The sequence below is a fragment of the Bos grunniens genome, chromosome 5 (genome assembly GCF_055505025.1).
Source record: "Bos grunniens cultivar Pamir isolate PY7600 chromosome 5, Bosgru_T2T1.0, whole genome shotgun sequence".
NCBI classification, from domain to species: Eukaryota; Metazoa; Chordata; class Mammalia; order Artiodactyla; family Bovidae; genus Bos; species Bos grunniens.
Genome location: NC_141169.1, coordinates 118,271,103 through 118,288,064, shown reverse-complemented (window position 1 = coordinate 118,288,064; position 16,962 = coordinate 118,271,103). Strand labels below are relative to the sequence as shown.

Sequence of the window (16,962 nt, the reverse complement as noted above, 5' to 3'; positions counted from 1 at the left end):
GGGGGCACCAAAAGGAGCCAGGCGAACTGTAGCCGTCACGGCCCCGGTGGCCTGGCCCCGGGCTGCTCTGTAGTGTCCCTGTCCTCTGCCCCGGCCACGTGTGGATGGGGTTTTGCTCCCACACCGCAAGCCCTGACAAGCATCTGGGGGAAGCACCACGTTTCGCTGGGGGTCCCAGGCCTGGAGGGAAACTCTGCTTCAGGCCCTGGGCCAGGGGCAGACAGACAGACAACATGGGCCTGGGACATACCTCCCATGGCCTGAGGAAGAGGGCGGGGAAGTCTTGAAAACTGTTCTTGTGGAAGGAAACCCAGCCCGGTGCTGGGGCGACCCCGCCCCACACGCAGCCCAGCCCCAACAGTGCACGCACGCAGCAGAGACAGAGCAGATACTTACTAAGTCCACGCTGGGTACTTACTGAGCCTCCTCATGTTCTCGGTCAGCCTGAGAGGGATGGAGGGGAGGGGTGAGCACCAGCACCCAGGCCCCGGCCCTGCGGCGCTCCCCGGACACTGGGGGAGACCCTGGGATGCAGGAGCCGCAGGCCAGGCCCCCGGGGGGCGCTCAGGGGGTGGGGCGGGCCCCGTCTCCCGCCCCGGCACCCCCCACCCCAGCCTCAGCCAGGCCTGGCCTGCTGGACCTCGTGTGGTCCCGGGGCCCACCGTCCCCACGTGGGGCCTGTCACAAAGCCCGAGTATGGCCACGGGGGGTGGGGAACACAGCTGCGCGGCCGCCCCAGGGAGGACCTTCCCTCCCGCATGGCCGTGAGCTGGGTCCCGGGGGCCCCTGGGTGGTCCCGCTGTACCCCACCACCCCGACCTCCGCCAGGGCCCCACCTCCGGGCACTGAGGGGCTCCTCGGTCTCCACGGTGCTCTCCTCGGGCTGGAACCGGAAGTCCTCCACGTACTCCCCGAACTTCTCATAGAACCACTTCTGGACCCGGGGGCACAGCCCCTGGCTCCGTCGTTCTACAGGACGGCGGCAAGTCTCAGTGAGGGGCTCAGAGAGAACTGGGGCGGGGGGCTCGGTGGGGGGTGCTCCCGGTGGGGCTACTGGGGGCACGTCCAGGGCAGAACCGGGAGGGGCTCCGTGTCCTGAAGACAGCCCGGACCGCATCCACTCACGGTGCACTCCAGCCAGCCACGCGGACACTGGGGGTCCCCCGCGTTCCGAACGCCGACCCCCAGCTTGTCGGAGGCTATCCCCAGGGCAGGTGCGTCCAGGCAGGCGCTCAGCCCACTGAGGGGCCTGTGCTGACCTACCCCCACCTGTACTGGCCACACTGATTTGTCTGGGAAGGGGCCAGGTGGGCACTCGCCCCCAGCCACCCCGAGCCTGAGGACCAGCCAGTGCGGGCGGGTGTCAGGGGTGGTGCTCTGGTGCGGGGGGTGCAGCCCAGAAAGTGAAGTAGTCTCTGCCTTTGGAAAGCCACCCCATCAGAAAACCAGCCCAAATCCCAGGGATGAGTCTGTCCCTTCGGGGGCGGGACGTGGAGTGGCCTGCAGGGGGCGCCATCCCCCCACAGTCAGAGGGGGACGAAGGGCGCACAGGGGGCCACGTGTCAGCTCGAAGGGACCGGGGCCTGGGGCCGACCCGAGTACAGTGCAGGGGCCACCAGACCACAGCCATCAGCGTGGACCTTGGCTTAAGGGTGGGCTGTGGGGGCAGGGGGCCGTGGAAAGACCCCGCCCCCGTGCACCTGTGCGGGAGGCCCATCAACCGCCACGCACTGCGAGGGTCTTGTAGGGAGGGGGTCCCCTGCGCTCCTGGCCTGGAACCTGGGCCTCTGGTCATGAACCGTGAGGACCCAAGGAGACTATGACCCACGGGACACCCAGCCAGCCTGGCGCCACGTCCAGCACCGGGGCCCTGGGGAAGGGGCAGCTCCCTCTCTGAAAGGCAGGCACAGGGCCCCTGCACAGAGCAGGAGGGGGGCCGGGACCCACTCTGGCCCCCGAACTCAGCCCCCACCCGGAGGTCACGTGAGAGGCTTCCCCTCTCGGATGGCAGTCTCCGCATCTTTACCCCCCACAGCGCTCAACTGAGGGTCCCTCCGGGGTGGCTCTCTGAGCCCGGGCACGGCTTCCCATCAACAGTCAGCCTGCGAGGGTCCTGGGTCCGAGGCCACGCAGGCCAGGGACCGCTGCGGACCAGGCCCCTCCAGAGCCAGGCGGAAGCCCAGTTCCCTCCCACACCATCCTCTTAGTGACAGCTCCAGAAAGGGCCCAGTGTGGATGGGGACGAGGAACGCGAGCCCCGGGCGGGAAGAAACGGCACCGGAAGGTTCTGTGTCCTGACCCGGGGCGGGGGCTGCAGCCCGCCGCCCACAGCTGCCCCCAGCGCCCAGCCTCCGGGAAGGGAGCCCGGCCAGGGCCATGCGGCCAGAGTGACCACATGGGGAGGAGGGCGGGGCAGGCAGAGCGGCCGCCCTGTGTCTGTGCAAAAATAAGTCCAGTTCCGATGGGATGTCTCGCACCTGGTACAGAGACTCCCCAATGGGCAATCAGGGACCCGACAGGAGGGGGTCCTGCGGGTAAGCAGGTGCCCCCGGGCACAGAGCCACCACCCCCAGGCCTACCTGCTCCGTTATTGACCTGGGCCTGTCCTTTCGGGGGCTGCTGAGCTGGCGCCTCCTCGGCTCTTAAAGGGGATGGGGATGGGGGCGGGGGGAAAGCAAGATCTCTGTTAGTTCAAGACACGGCCTGAGTCCAGGCTCAGCAAAGCCACACCCAACACGCCGGTGCCCAGTCCCATCCGCCCGGCTCCTTCTGGGGTCCTGACTGCCCCATTCAGACTCGGGCTGAGGGCAGCGGGGCAAGCACAGAGCTACATCCCTGACGGGCACACAGTGTGCAAACATAGAACTCTTTCTTTCCCATTAACTTTGACTCATTTGTTTATTTACTGTTAAGCTTGGAATAACGGCTTCCCTGGTGGCTCAGAGGTTAAAGCGTCTGCCTACAATGCAGGAGACCTGGGTTCGTTCCCTGGGTCGGGAAGATCCCCTGGAGAAGGAAACGGCAACCCACTCCAGTATTCTTGCCTGGAGAATCCCATGGACAGAGGAGCCTGGTGGTCTACAGTCCATGGGGTCGAAAAGAGTTGGACACGACTGAGTGACTTAACTAAGCTCGGAATAAACAACTCTTATACCCTGATAGCTCAGTTGGTAAAGAATCCGCCTGCGATGCAGGATACCCTGGTTCGATTCCTAGGTGGGGAAGATCCACTGGAGAAGGGACAGACTACCCACTCCAGTATTCCTGGGCTTCCCTTGTGACTCAGCTGATAAAGAACCCGCCCGCAATGCAGGAGACCTGGGTTCTATCCCTGGGTCAGGAAGATCCCCTGGAGAAGAGAACAGCTACCCACTCCAGGATTCTGGCCTAGAGAATTCCATGGACGGTACAGTCCATGGGGTCGCCAAGAGTCAGACTGAGTGACTTTCACTTTCATACTGATTCCTGGGCCCAGTGAAAAGGTACTTATCAACACACACACTACAAGCACCATGCAAGGCCACAGGCTGGGTGACCCCTGGCCGGCAGGCTGCGCCCAGGTCCCAGCTGGGTCCGTGCTGAGCTCCCTGCCCTCGCGGTCTATCTTGCCGCACCTGACGACAGCAGTCCCCGGCCTTGGCGCCTCCCCGGGGCTCCCGTCCACCTGCCGGCTCCCGACCACAGACCTGACTTTCAGCCACAGGCCCCGACGGTTGGGCCCCCACCTCTCAGGCAGTGCCCTGTCCCTCAGGCAGCCCACCTGCCCCCCTCGCCCGGTGGCGGGCTTCTGACTCTGCCGCTTCACAGTCCAGCAGAGAGCCCAGGATGTGGGGAAACTGGCACCCCAGGCAGACCTCGGTGGGAGCGGGGGCGGGGGCTCCCCCAGGACAGACCGTGGGGCCCAGAGACCCTCAGCAGGTGCACACGCTCTGCGTCCTGCTCTGTTCCCACGACCGAGCTGTTTTTAACATTTACTTTATCTGCTTGGCTGCACCGGGTCTTCACTGCGACATGCAAGCTCTAGCTGCAGCAGTTGGGCTCTCGTTCCCTGACCCGAGATCGAACCTGGGCCCCTGCACTGGCCACCAGGAGTCTCCCCTGCACAGTGTGATCTTACAACAGGGAAGAACCTTGTGTGTTTGGTCACAAGTTAATCACTAAAAGGATGTGGCTTCAGAATAAAGTCATTACTTCTGCCCCAACAACCTGTCTCTCGATTACTGGCCTGTCGTGCAGTGAGCAGGACAAGCCTGGACTCGGGAACAACCCCAGTCCAGCATCTCTGGGAACCGACCCGGTCTGCAGGTCCGTAACCGCAAGCCGTCATGGCCGTGCGGTGCCAGAGCAGGACGCACAGTGGACCGGCTGGACCAGAGGGCAGGGCGAGCAGGGGCCACAGATGCAGCCTCGTGAAGGCACGGACAGGGAGCCAGCAGACAGAGGCGGGCCCAGAGAAGGGAGCCGCGGTCAAGGAAGAGGGAGCGAGGCCTCCATGCCCACCCCTCCCAGTGGCCAGGCTGCCCAGAAGACCTTCCATGCCCAGGGCTCCTGACAAACAGGGCTTTACTGGGAACGGAGTGGGGCCAGGGCACGAAGGGACTCCATTCCCACCCTGGCTCCCTCTGTTCCCAGGCAGGGGCCTGGGCCTTTGCCAGGATGGTCTTTGAACCGGCTAGGGGTCCCAGACATGGGGGTGCACCCAGGAAGTGCTGATGGCGGGCTCCCGGGGAAGGCCGGGCCCAGGCATTCAGCTGGGTACGCGCGGGTGCAGAGACACTCAGCGCCAAGCCGCAGCTGGGCTCGGGTTCTGGGTGGCCGCAGGCGGGCCCGGGGTCTCCGTCCGATGATACTGACCCCACAAAGTCACCCACTGAAACCAACAGGTAGGGGCCGAGCTCGCGGGGCAGACCTGTGGGAGCCCACAGCGCTCCTCCCGAAGCTGGGGCAGGGCACCTGGCTGCCCCGCGACGGAGGAGCCTGTGGGAGGAGGAGACGGTCCACGGCAGGCTGGCCTGGAGGTCACGGTGGGCGCGGGGCGTCGCCACAGGCAGTGATGCCTGTAGGGAGGTGTCCAAGGGGGCAACAGGGGCAGCGGGCGGCGGCGGGGGAGCGTGGGAAAGCACCAAGGCAGGGTGGCAGGGCCGCAGGTCCTGGGAGCAACGGGCAGCCGAGACCGGGGGACGCAGGGAACCAGGGGGCTCCGTGAGCTGCTCTGCAGCCCTGCTTCTCTGCAGCTGAGACTGGGGTACGCAGGGAACCCGGGGGCTCTGTGAGCTGCTCTGCAGCCCTGCTCCTCCGGGGCCCCAGGGCTCAGCTGTGACTCCTCTCCCTCCCCTCAGTGCGGAAAAGGAACACCCGCACCCCTTTCCAAACGAAGGCCCCAGGGCACAGGAGGGCAGCTGCCTTCCTAAGACCACGGCTCGCCACGGGCACAGGCAGGACACAACCCAGGACTTCGGGGCCGGGCCCGCCGGCTCCGCCCGCCCCAGGCCCTTGCGGCATCCTTGAGGAGGCCTTGGAGGGGCACCACCACTCAGCAGGGGCCTCACTGAGGACCCCTGCCTGGGGCAGCGGTACACACAGCCCCGGAGTAGGGAGGGCGACTCGCCACAAGTGCTCCGTGAGAACAGAGGCCGGGGCAGGGGGCCCACAGGCCTCCCGGGAGGGCTGAGACCCCACCTGGAGGGGAAGACGGGGACAGCAGAGGCCACAGCGCACTGGGGGTTGGCCGCCAGCATCTGGGCAGGGCCTTGGCTTGGGGACCCTGACCGCCAAGGGGCAGCGTTACCTGGCTCCGCCCGGCCCCGCAACATAGATGCCCGGCCCTCCCGCCTCCCGCCCCCAACACAGACAACCTCCCCTCCCCGCCTCCTGCCCTGGGGGTGGTCCTCACACGGCTGTCCCTGCCTCTGGCCCTGGGGGTCATCCTCACCTGCCCTCCCCACCTCCTCCCTGGGGGTGGTCCTCACCTGCCCTCTACACCTCCTCCCTGGGGGTGGTCCTCACGGCCCCACCGCCTCCTCACCTGGCCTTCAGCACTTCCTGGACCTTCTGCTCTAGCTCCATCCTGCGCTGCCGCTCACGGTCCAGCTCCTGCCGCAGCATCTCCGCGTTCGTTTCCTCTCGCAGCTTCCGGAGCTCCTCCTCTGTGAGGGAGAGCAGCCAGGTGAGCATCACGTGGCCTGTTCCGCCCACACACAGACGTGCCAAGGGAGCGCTCAGACACAGACAGCGGCTGCTGCCCCGCTCCATCCTGGGGGTCACCCCACACCTGCACGAGCGTATCAACCGGGGCTCCTCTTAAGGCCCAGGTGAGCTCTCGGTCAACGCACGCTGAGGGTCTCTTTACTTAAATAAACCAATTCAAGACAGACGCACAGAAAGGCCCTTCACCGAACCCTCTCCAGGGGCAGGATCCCCCGAGGAAGGGATGCTGGTGGCGCCTGGTCACCCACAGACACACTGCAGTGTGAGCTGTGCTGGGAGGCCTTGGCCACTGAGCAAAGCCCCTGCGAGGGGCAGAGAGCCTACCGCTGGCTGCTGACCACCTGAGGCCCGACAGCAGGCAGATGAGAGACGGCAAGAGAACAAGCTGGCGCTCGAGAAAACCCGCACCAAGAAGGAGCGCCTGCATCAGGGACGGACAGACGGACGGACACACCGAGGGCCAGGGGTCCCGGGAGGCAGCATGGGGGAGGCCGAGGCGGCGAGGCCTCGGGGTGAGTGAGCACAGCCCCACTACGGGGTGGGACCAACGTCGCCACGGAGCGAGCTCGGGAGGAGGCGGGGGTCAGAGGAAGGAGGGGGCCCACAGGCCCGGGAGAAGGGGCAGCGCGATCAGCTGAGGACGCGAAGACACAGGGCCCCCCGGGCCCCCGCAGGAGCGCCGCCGGGACGCAGGGACCCAGGGCCCCCGCAGGAGCGCTGCTGGGACACAGGGACCCAAGGCCCCCGCAGGAGCGCTGTCCAGGATACAGGGACCCCCGGGCCCCTGCAGGAGCGCTGCTGAGACACAGGGCCCCCCGGGCCCCCTCAGGAGCGCCGCCGGGACGCAGGGACCCAGGGCCCCCGCAGGAGCGCCGCCGGGACTCAGGGACCCAAGGCCCCCGCAGGAGCGCCGCCGGGACGCAGGGACCCAGGGCCCCCGCAGGAGCGCTGCTGGGACACAGGGACCCAAGGCCCCCGCAGGAGCGCTGTCCAGGATACAGGGACCCCCGGGCCCCTGCAGGAGCGCTGCTGAGACACAGGGCCCCCCGGGCCCCCTCAGGAGCGCCGCCGGGACGCAGGGACCCAGGGCCCCCGCAGGAGCGCCGCCGGGACTCAGGGACCCAAGGCCCCCGCAGGAGCGCCGCCGGGACACAGGGACCCAAGGCCCCCGCAGGAGCGCCGCCGGGACACAGGGACCCAGGGCCCCCGCAGGAGCGCTGTCCAGGATACAGGGACCCCCGGGCCCCCGCAGGAGCGCTGTCCAGGATACAGGGACCCCCGGGCCCCTGCAGGAGCGCTGCCAGGACACAGGGTCCCCCAAGCCCCCGAAAGAGCACTGCTGGGACGCAGGGACCCAGGGCCCCCGAAGGAGCACCGCCGGGAGACAGGGACCCCTGGACCCCTGCAGGAGCGCCACCAGGACGCAGGGACCCCTGGGCCCCCGCAGGAGCGCTGCCAGGACACAGGGTCCCCCAAGCCCCCGAAAGAGCACTGCTGGGACGCAGGGACCCGGGGCCCCCGAAGGAGCACCGCCGGGAGACAGGGACCCCTGGACCCCTGCAGGAGCACTGCCGGGACACAGGGCCCCAGGGGCCCCCGCAGAAGCACTGTCCTGCCCACCCACGCCCTGACTTTGGCCATGACACTCACTCCAGACTTCGGGCCTCTGAACTTTAAGAGAATCAATACACCGTCTGAAGCCCCCATTTGTCAAAAGCCGTCATGGTGGCGACAGGGAGTGCACACACGCGTGGGCGCACACGCACACAGGCGGATCGCTCGGCACCTGCACGAGCTGGACACCCCGCGACGACGCCCAGGCCCAGAGACGGCGGCCCCACGGCGGCCCCTGCCGCTGCCTGGCCTCCACCCGCCACACCCCAGGGACGGGGGAACACGAGCTAGAGCTCCAGCAGATGCGCCTCCCGTTCCGAGACGGCGGGGTGGAGACGGGTGTGTCCTCGTGGGCTCGGGCGGCTCTAACGAAAAACCACAGAGTGGGCGGCCTAGACAGCGGACGCTTGCTTCTCGCAGCCCTGGAGGCTGAACATCAGGGTCTGGGGCTGGCAGACTGGACTCCTGGGGAGGACCTCCCTTCTGGCCTGCAGACAGCTGCCCTCCTGACAGGGCACTCAGTGAGCTCTGGCGCCTCTTCCTCTGCCAGCAGGGCACTAACTCCGTCCCGAGGCCCCACCCTTGTGATCTCAGCTAACCCGAGCCGCCTCCCCCTGGGGCTGAGGGCTTCCACGTACAAACGACACAGGTGCAAACACTCGGTCCAGGACAAGGAACGAACCGGGGCTCGCGGCCAGGACAGCGTGCCGCAAGCCGGCCGCCGGGTGCAGCCTTCCCGGGGTGTGCACCCGCACAAGTGAGGCCCTGACTCCCAACAGCCCTGCAGGGTGTACCTCGGCAGCAGAGGGGGCGACAAGGCCCCCTGACCCTGTGGGTGCTGCCTCCTCCAGGCCCTGCGAGCTCCGGCCGCCAGCCAGGCAGCAGGGGAACCCGGGCACTGGCCCCCAACCCCCACCGGCCGTGTCCACGGGACCTTTTCAACAGCTGCCAAGAAAACACGGGAGCAGCCCCCGGACAGAGTAACGTGAACTCTGACAACTGTGACAGAAGGACAACACGCCCTGGGCCGGGAGGTGGGCAGATGGCCGAGCCAACAACACGTCAGCCCGGGGTCAGGGCCACGGGAATGCTGGGGGCACCAAGGCTGGTAAACGGGCAGCACTGGGCTCCAGGGCCCGGCTGAGGGTCATCTCAGCGCCGCCTCTGCCCTGAAGTCAGCCCTGTGTGTGGTGAGCGGCGGCTGCGGTCTGGATGGTGGGTCACAGACCACCCCAACCATGGAGCTGAGCAGCTGCAAGGGAAACTCCACAGGAAAAGCCACGTGTGGACGTGTTCCAAAAGGCATTCCTGAGACCTCGGAGTACGACTGACTAGTTCCCCAGAGTCAGGGGTGAGGACTGGAGCCCAGGGGCGGCCAGGACAGCCCTGAGGTCTCAGCAGCGCCGGGGCAGCAGGGCGACCTCTGTTGCCCTCGCTCCTGGTCTAATGAGACCCGGAACCTTCTTTCTGGACAGGACGGGGCTCCTCTCCTGTCCTGGCCGCCTCATCAGACCCGGGGACACGAGACCCTGAAATTCAGGGCATGGTCAACATGACAGCCCTGGGCCCCCCACCTGGACGGACTGGTAGCGCAGCTGTGTCTGCACGGCGGCCTGCGCCCCAGTCCAGCCCGAGCCACGGGAGACCCTGCCCCTTCAGGGGCGCCCACAGTGGGCAGCAAGGCGAGGCGCCGGCCCACCTCCCACGGGGCGAGCTCATGACTCGCTAGATTTTGCCAGTAGCCAGGGAAAAACGTCCAGCTTTGCTGAGGGCTGGGACCCATTTGCTGGGTAGAGTCCAGGGGGCCTCCCTGCCTCTCCTGCTGGGACTGCCCTGCTCTGGGCACACGGGGCTCAGCAGTCTTCAGTGCCCCGCGGGCCCCTCCCACCAAGACTCCTCGAGAAGACCCTCCAGACGAGGGGCCGGGAGAACTCCACGCCCACCACCCAGGGAGATGGCCCGCCCGCTCCTGCTGCCCCCGGCTTCCCCAGAGGCCTCTTCAGGCCCGCTGGGAAGCAGGATGGCCCTTGCACCACACTCCAAGCTCCCCAAGGACCATGGCCTCATGGATATGCGTACCAGGCTGGCGAGAACCGGGCAGAGAGGACACCAGCGGTGCGGGTGGCCGTGGTGGGAACTCACGAACAGTGCCAGGAGTGAGCGGCCAGCCGCCACCCGGGGGGACCACCTGCATCCTGCACACCAGGCATGGGGGCCCCACCCCACCCCCAGGCCTCAGCCACCCCCGCCTCCTACTGGGGACCCTGGGGACCCCGGCTATGAGGACTTGAGGGTGCTCAGATTCCCACCCGTGATGGACGTGCCCACAGGGCGCCCGCTGGGAGGTGGCGGGGGCACTCAGGTGACTGGGGGTCCAAAGCCCTGACACGTGATCCACCCAGGAGCCCTAGCCTCCACAGGAACCCCCACTCTGCCCCACACCAAGCCTGGTTGTGCCAAGAGGCCACTGCCTCATGTATAACTCCATCAGCAAACACTCGCTATGCACGTGTCACACACCTGGAGCCTCTGTCAAAGCGGGGACGCTGCCGTGACGCAGCACCTGCACCCTGCCTGGGGTGGGCATCCGCTGGTGCCCCAGGCACATGTGAACTGGCTCCAGTCCAGTCGCTCAGTCACGTCCAACTCTGCAACCCCATGGACTGCAGCACACCAGGCCTCCCTGTCCACCACCAACTCCCACAGTTTACTCAAACTCATATCCATCGAGTCAGCGATGTCATCCAGCCATCTCATCCTCTGTCGTCCCCTTTTCCTCCTGCCCTCAACCTCTCCCAGCATCAGGATCTTTTCCAATGAGTCAGCTCAACTCATCAGGTGGCCAAAATATTGGAGTTTCAGCTTCAGCATCAGTCCTTCCGATGAGCACCCAGGACTGATCTCCTTTAAAATGGACAGGTTTGATTTCCTTGCAGTCCAAGGGACTCTCAAGAGTCTTCTACAACACCACAGTTCAAAAGCATCAACTCTTTGGTGCTCAGCTTTCTTTATGGTCCAAGTCTCATGTCCACACATGACCACTGGAAAAACCATAGCCTTGACTAGATGGACCTTTGTCAGCAGAATGATGTCTCTGCTTTTTAATATGCTGTCTAGATTGGTCAGTTTTTCTCCCAAGGAATAAGCGTCTTTTAATTTCATGGCGGCACTCACCATCTGTAGTGATTTTGGAATAAAAATAAAGTCTGCCACTGTTTCCATTGTTTCCCCATCTATTTGCCAGGAAGTGATGGGACCAGATGCCATGATCTTAGTTTTCTGAATGTTAAGCTTTAAGCCACCTTTTCCACTTTCCTCTTTCACCTTCAACAAGAGGCTCTTTACTTCCTCTTCATTTTCTGCCGTAAGGGTGATGTCATCTGCATATCTGAGGTTATTGATATTTCTCCCAGCAGGCTTGATTCCAGCTTGTGCTTCATCCAGCCCAGCATTTCTCATGATGTACTTTGTATATAAGTTAAATAAGCAGGGTGACAATATACAGTCTTGATGTACTCCTTTCCCAATTTGGAACCAGCCCGTTGTTCCATGTCCAGTTCTAACTGTTGCTTCTTGATCTCAAGAGGCAGGTCAGGCGGTCTGGTATTCCCATCTCTAAGAATTTTCCACAGTTTGTTGTGATCCACACAGTCAAAGCCTTCAGTGTAGTCAGTGAAGCAGAAGTAGATGTTTTCCTGGAATTCTCTTGCTTTTCCTGTGATCCAGCGGATGTTGGCAATTTGATCTCTGGTTCCTCTCCCTTTTCTAGATCCAGCTTGAACCCCAGGGCCCCCAGAAACAACTCCCAGTGGGCCTCCTGCCCGATGCACGCAGGCCTCTTCTGGGAGGACTGGCGGTGGGAGAGCCGCGGCCCTGGCGCCACGTGGAGACAGCCTGCCCTCCTGAGCGCCTAGAGCTCTGCTCAGCCTCCCATGGGACCCACCTCTGAGGCACCCCCTGCCCTGGCCAAGGTGTGAGTACCTGGTCCCACAGGTACTCAGTACAGGCTCACAGGGAGAGAGGCGGGTGAAGCTTCCCGGGAACCCCTCAGACACCTGCCCCTCCCCAGCTCTGGCCGCCAGCTCCTTGCAGGGATAAGAGTGCATCCCCAGGGGGAGCAGCCTCAGGCTTGGCTCGCGGGGGGGGGGCTCCCACAGCCCTGCCAACCACCTTTCAAGGGCAGGCCAGGGAGCTCCACGGGGGAAACAGGTGGGGCTCCAGGCCATCGCAGCCTTGCTCCTGGGGCCACGGGCGGGGTGCTGGGTGCTCTCCCATCTGCTCCTCTGGCCCCCAGTACCCACACGCACCCCAGTCGCCTCCATGGACCTCGGTGTTCAAGCTCCGGATACCTCCTCTGCCCGTGGCGCCTTCAGCAGGAAACCACGTTTTCCTCAATGCGCCTGAACTCCCGTCCCCTGCCCCTCGGCTGCGAGAGGTCAAAAGCAGCTAGGGCCCAGCACGCGGGACCGTCAGCCAGGGCACCCGGGCCGACGTGAGCACGTGTGGTCACTCAGCTCCCGTTCCGAGCCCTGGGGGTGCTCTGCGTGTGGCTGCAAGTGTGCAGACATGCTCACGTCCCGAGTCCTGGAGGCCAGGGGCCTCGGGCTGTGACACCTCACCCTGGGCTCCTGACAGAGCCCCCTCGGCCCTCTCTGCCTTCCCACAGCACCACCCCCTCAAGCTGACCCCCATTCCCGGGGCCGTACCCTGCAGAGCCGGAACCGACGGCTCCTCCCTTCTAGGAGCCCTGCCCACCTCTCTCCTCAAAGCCACCACCCCCCCAAGCCAGTGCGGAGACAATGGCCCTGCAGACAGGAACCTCTGGACACAGCCTGGCGAACCTACTCATCCCCGCTGACCGCAAAGCCAGGAGAAGCCTTCCCGCCTTTTCTGGGAGCCTCCTCTCCCGGGGGCACAAAGACGAATGAATATGCCCCATCGACATCCTGATCATTCCTCTCCCTCAAGTCCTTCCTCCGAGCGCAGGCCTCCCGCAAGGCTGCGTGACCTCTAAGCCTGGAATGATGATTAGACCCCACGACGGTGGACACTGCGGGCCTGCTGCCTCCCACAACATATTTAGATCAACTGCAGCGCAGAACCCTGCTGGATCCTTGCACAGGACAAAGGCAACGCAAATCCCCAGAAATTTCCTCCTCCTGCTGTCAGACGGAGAAGAAACGGGCGGCTGCTCCTCACCAGGCGGGAAGTGCCGGGCTGGTCGCTCAGGAGGCGGTCTCCCCTCTCCTGGCCTCCCAACAGGCCCGTGTCCTCGGGGGCTGCTGGCTTCTGTCCCGGGTCTCTCCTTGGGCCCCGGGACACCCTCCAACCCCAGGCCCAGCTCGTGGCTTGTTCCAAGGCAGTATGGCCTTCTGCCCACAGGCCCCGGACACTCCTGGCTACAGCAATGGGCTCCCCACACATTCCGGCTCCATCAATCAGGGGGCCATGAGGATCTCCTGTAGGTGGGGGGTGGAGGTGCGACGCCACGTACAGGGTCAGCAGGAGGAGCCCCTCAAAGAGCCCCACGCTGACTTCCTACTGCTGCTGAAAGGAGTCACCACCGACATCAGGGCAGGGTGTATCCTGACAGCCCTGTGGTCAGAGTCTGAAACGGCGCTCAAGGGGCTTGAGGTGAGGCGAGGGCAGGGCTGGCCTCTCTGGAGGCTCCGGGGGATAACCCACGTCCCAGCCTCTTCCGGCTTCCAGAGGCACCCACATTCCTTGGCTTGTGACCCCCGCCATCGGGGATACCACCCCAACCTCTGACTCCATCATCACGTCTCCTCCTCTTTCTCTGACCCCCCGCCTCCCTCTCCTGAGGACGCTCGTGACGCCCGAGTCCACCTGGATACTCCAGGCCCATATCCCATCACAGACCCTTCACTCAATCACGTCTGCAACGTCCCTTCTGTCATAAAAGGTGACACAGTCACAGGGTCTGGTGATGAGGACGTGGGCACTGGGATTCTGCCCACCAGACTCCACACAGACACAACTCTCTCGGGCCAAGGAGGCCAAGCAGGGCCTGGGAGGAAAAGGACGATCCCCCTCTTTCCATCTGGCCCAGAGAGGGTCTTCCCACTCCCAGGAATCGGGCGATTTTAGAAGGTTCGGGGCTTCTGAGTCAAGTTCCAGGCGGGATCCTGGCTCCCCTGGCCTCCAGCAGACGTCCTTCCCGTCCCCCGGCCGGCCCTGGCCACCTGCCAGGTCAGGAGACAGCACCAGGCCTTGGAGAGGTGAGCAGAGGCCAAAAAGCAAAGACGTGCCCTCCTCTGGCAGGTCATGGCCTCTGGGGGTGCAGGGGCCCCTGTCAGCCCCCTCCTCCCACCTCTGGGTGTGTGTCCCCATCACCCAGAAACAGGATTTGCCAAACACCCCACTGATGGTGCTTCCGAGCTTGGCCAAACTGTCACAGTGAGAAGCACCCACGCAGAGGGCATCCCGGAATCAGCCTGCCACGAGCCTGGGACTCGCACAAGCGTGTCCCGTTGGAGGCCCGCCCGCAGGTGGCTCTCATGAGCCTCTCGGCACCTCTGCAGCCATGCAGGTGGGCCAGGACAGGGACCGTCACACCTGCCCCCACACAGTCACAGGTGTGGGGGGGTCCCCTGGAGTAGGAGCCATGGGCAGGCAGGTGGGAAGGCCGCTGCACCAGCCGTCACGGGACTTGCCCGGGTCACGGGGCACGGCTCCCAGCCTGATGCTGCTCTCCTCTCCAAGCCCTGGTGCCGTCTGCTGACCTGGCAGGTGGCCAGGGCCGGCCGGGGGACGGGAAGGACGTCTGCTGGAGGCCAGGGGAGCCAGGATCCCGCCCGGAACATGACTCAGAAACCCTGAACCTTCTAATATCGCGGGGCATGCCCGGGGCAGAGATTGGCACCGTAATTTCCTCACTGCGCCCCCACCCAGCAGGACAGGTGAGCAGAGCCGGCTTCCACCAGGACCAGCTCCCAGGGGCACACAGCCCGCCCCTGCCCACCTCCCACGAGAACAGAGAGAATGTAACAGGGAGGAGGCAGCAGGGAGCAGTGTGAGCCCAGAGGGACCCTCAGACACACAGCTGCTGTGCTGACTTCCGGAAGCGCGGTTTCTGCAGCCAAGATGCCTCCTTGGTGCCTCCTGGAGGCCACACAAGCCAGACTCCGCTCCAACAGGAGCCTCGGGCCCCACCAGGGCACCCGACACACCAGCGCTTTCAAAGGGACGAGGCGGACGCGGCTCCCCGAACGCAGGACCACCGCTCCCGCGGCCGGGCGTTTCCTGCTGCACCCGCCCACCAGGACCCGGGCAGCCCGCCCATGCGGTCCAGCCCCCCCGCCTCCCCAAGATGCGCAGGGACAGCGCCCCCACGGCCCATCTCCAGGGAGACGGCGGGCCAGGGGGCACCTGCGTTCATGCCCACCCACGCCCACCCACTCCCCAGCCCCCGGTGAAGACAAGGCGAGAAAGGAAGACGGCTCCGAGACTATTTTTAAACCCGTAGAAGTAGAACTCTCAAGCGAGAGTCCTCTTGGCACACAATTCAACAGGCCCCAGCCACCGCCGAAAATAAAAAATCAAGTGATGATCCTTAAAAAACTGCTTCCCACTGGCCAGGTGTGCAAATGCAGGGACGACCCGCTGCACTGCTTCTGGGCCGTGGTCAGGTGGCAGGCTGCCCGCCTGGAAGCCCACCCGGGGGTCCCAGGCTCTGCCCTTCACATCCCTCCTCAGTGCTCCTTGAGTTCTCCCAGCCCCTGGCCTCCCAGCCCGGCCCCCTGCTCCCCCAGCCTGAAGAGAATCTTCCCAAAGCGCCAGGTATGGGGTCATGAGCCGGGAGCATGCTTGTGGCAATCCCCCTGTGGCTTCCTGCACCCTCTCCCCTCGGGGAAGCCAGCTCATCACAGGCAAGGCCCTGCTTTCGCGGGGAACTTCCGTCTGCGTCTTCCCCAGCATTCACTGGCTGCTGGACGCAGAGGCACCGTCCAGGAAGCGCTGGCATCACGCCGACAGCCAGCAGGCGGCGCGGATCTAAGCTCTGACACGCCCACGAGACAGGCCGCACACCACTGCCTTTCAGACACGTTTTAGGAAACCGACCGGGGGCCTGGGGTGAAGGAGCAGAGCGTGAACATGTTTCTCATGTAAAATAAGCTGGAACAGGATCCCAGGCCGCGCTTCCACTCTCAACAGCTGATTTTCAGGAACCAGGGGCCGCCTTTCTGCAAGAGGTGGCAAGCTGACCTGACGGCCCCGGTCCAGGCTCCGGGGCTCTGAGCACGGCCGGCACCGACCCAGGGGACGTGTGTGCCCAGCCCCCACCTTGCTCCTCCTGCCAGCCGAGCGAGCCCTCGGGGCCTGGGCGGGGGAGGTGCCCGGCTGGGCACAGGGCCAGCTCGCCTCTGTCCAGCAGGGAGGCAGGAGCAGACATTCGCAGGAGTAAGCAAGAAACAGGCTCTCAGTTCAGAGCCGGCCCTGTGGGTCAGACACAGGCCCTTCAGGGCCCGTTTCGTCTCCTCCCAGGCCCCTGTGACACGCTCGGGCAGTTTCATCTCGTCTTCGTCCGCTGGTTATCCGATCTGTTTCCTCCCTTCCTGGCTGTCTGGGTCACCCATGTGCTGTCTTCCCGAAAGCGCAGAAACCACTCGATAAATGCATCACCACCAAGCTGAACTGTCCGACCCGGCCTCTGGCACGGACAGTTTATCCTCTCAGCTCAACATCGCAGAATAAACAGGAGTGGGGTCGGGCCTTTTTGGTTTGTTGCTCGTTTAGAGCCAGAACCCCAGAGAGACATCTGCAGGGTGGGTGCAGAGGTATCCACCCAACGCCACACCTGACCCCGACCCCGGCCGGCTGTGGGCGGCTGCCCTGCCGGACGCCTCCACCGGCAGACACTGGGCAGGCCTGAGGCCTGCTGCTCTCAATGGTGAGAAAGGGCTTCGTCGGCCTGAATCACCCAGACTGGCGCCCAGAAACTTCCTTCCTTCCAGCCTCGGCATCCAGAGGGGGGCTCTGCAGGCCGCGGGAGGCTGACGGCCACCCTCCTGCCCGCCTCCCCAGCCACCTTCTCCTGGAAGCCCTCCCACGGCGTCAGAGCTGGCCACACAGTCCCACGGCTTGTCGGGGCAGGAAGGGGAGCTCCCGGCAGCATCACGG

General features: G+C 64.8%; 1 protein-coding gene across 5 annotated transcripts in view; it reads right to left on the bottom strand.

Moving 5' to 3' along the window:
• GRAMD4 (GRAM domain containing 4) overlaps positions 1-16,962 on the bottom strand; it is a 66,282-nt gene that overhangs the window by 11,264 nt on the left and 38,056 nt on the right. For all 5 annotated transcript variants that reach the window (XR_015164927.1, XM_086404298.1, XM_086404299.1 and 2 more), the window contains 4 exons: positions 6,026-6,146; positions 2,580-2,641; positions 837-969; positions 419-444 (listed from right to left, as the gene is read on the bottom strand). Coding sequence is in view for 4 of the 5 variants with exons in the window: in XM_086404298.1 (XP_086260424.1) it covers positions 419-444; positions 837-969; positions 2,580-2,641; positions 6,026-6,146 (342 nt within the window). In the remaining variant the exon portion in view is untranslated. The remainder of the gene's footprint in view (positions 1-418; positions 445-836; positions 970-2,579; positions 2,642-6,025; positions 6,147-16,962) is intronic.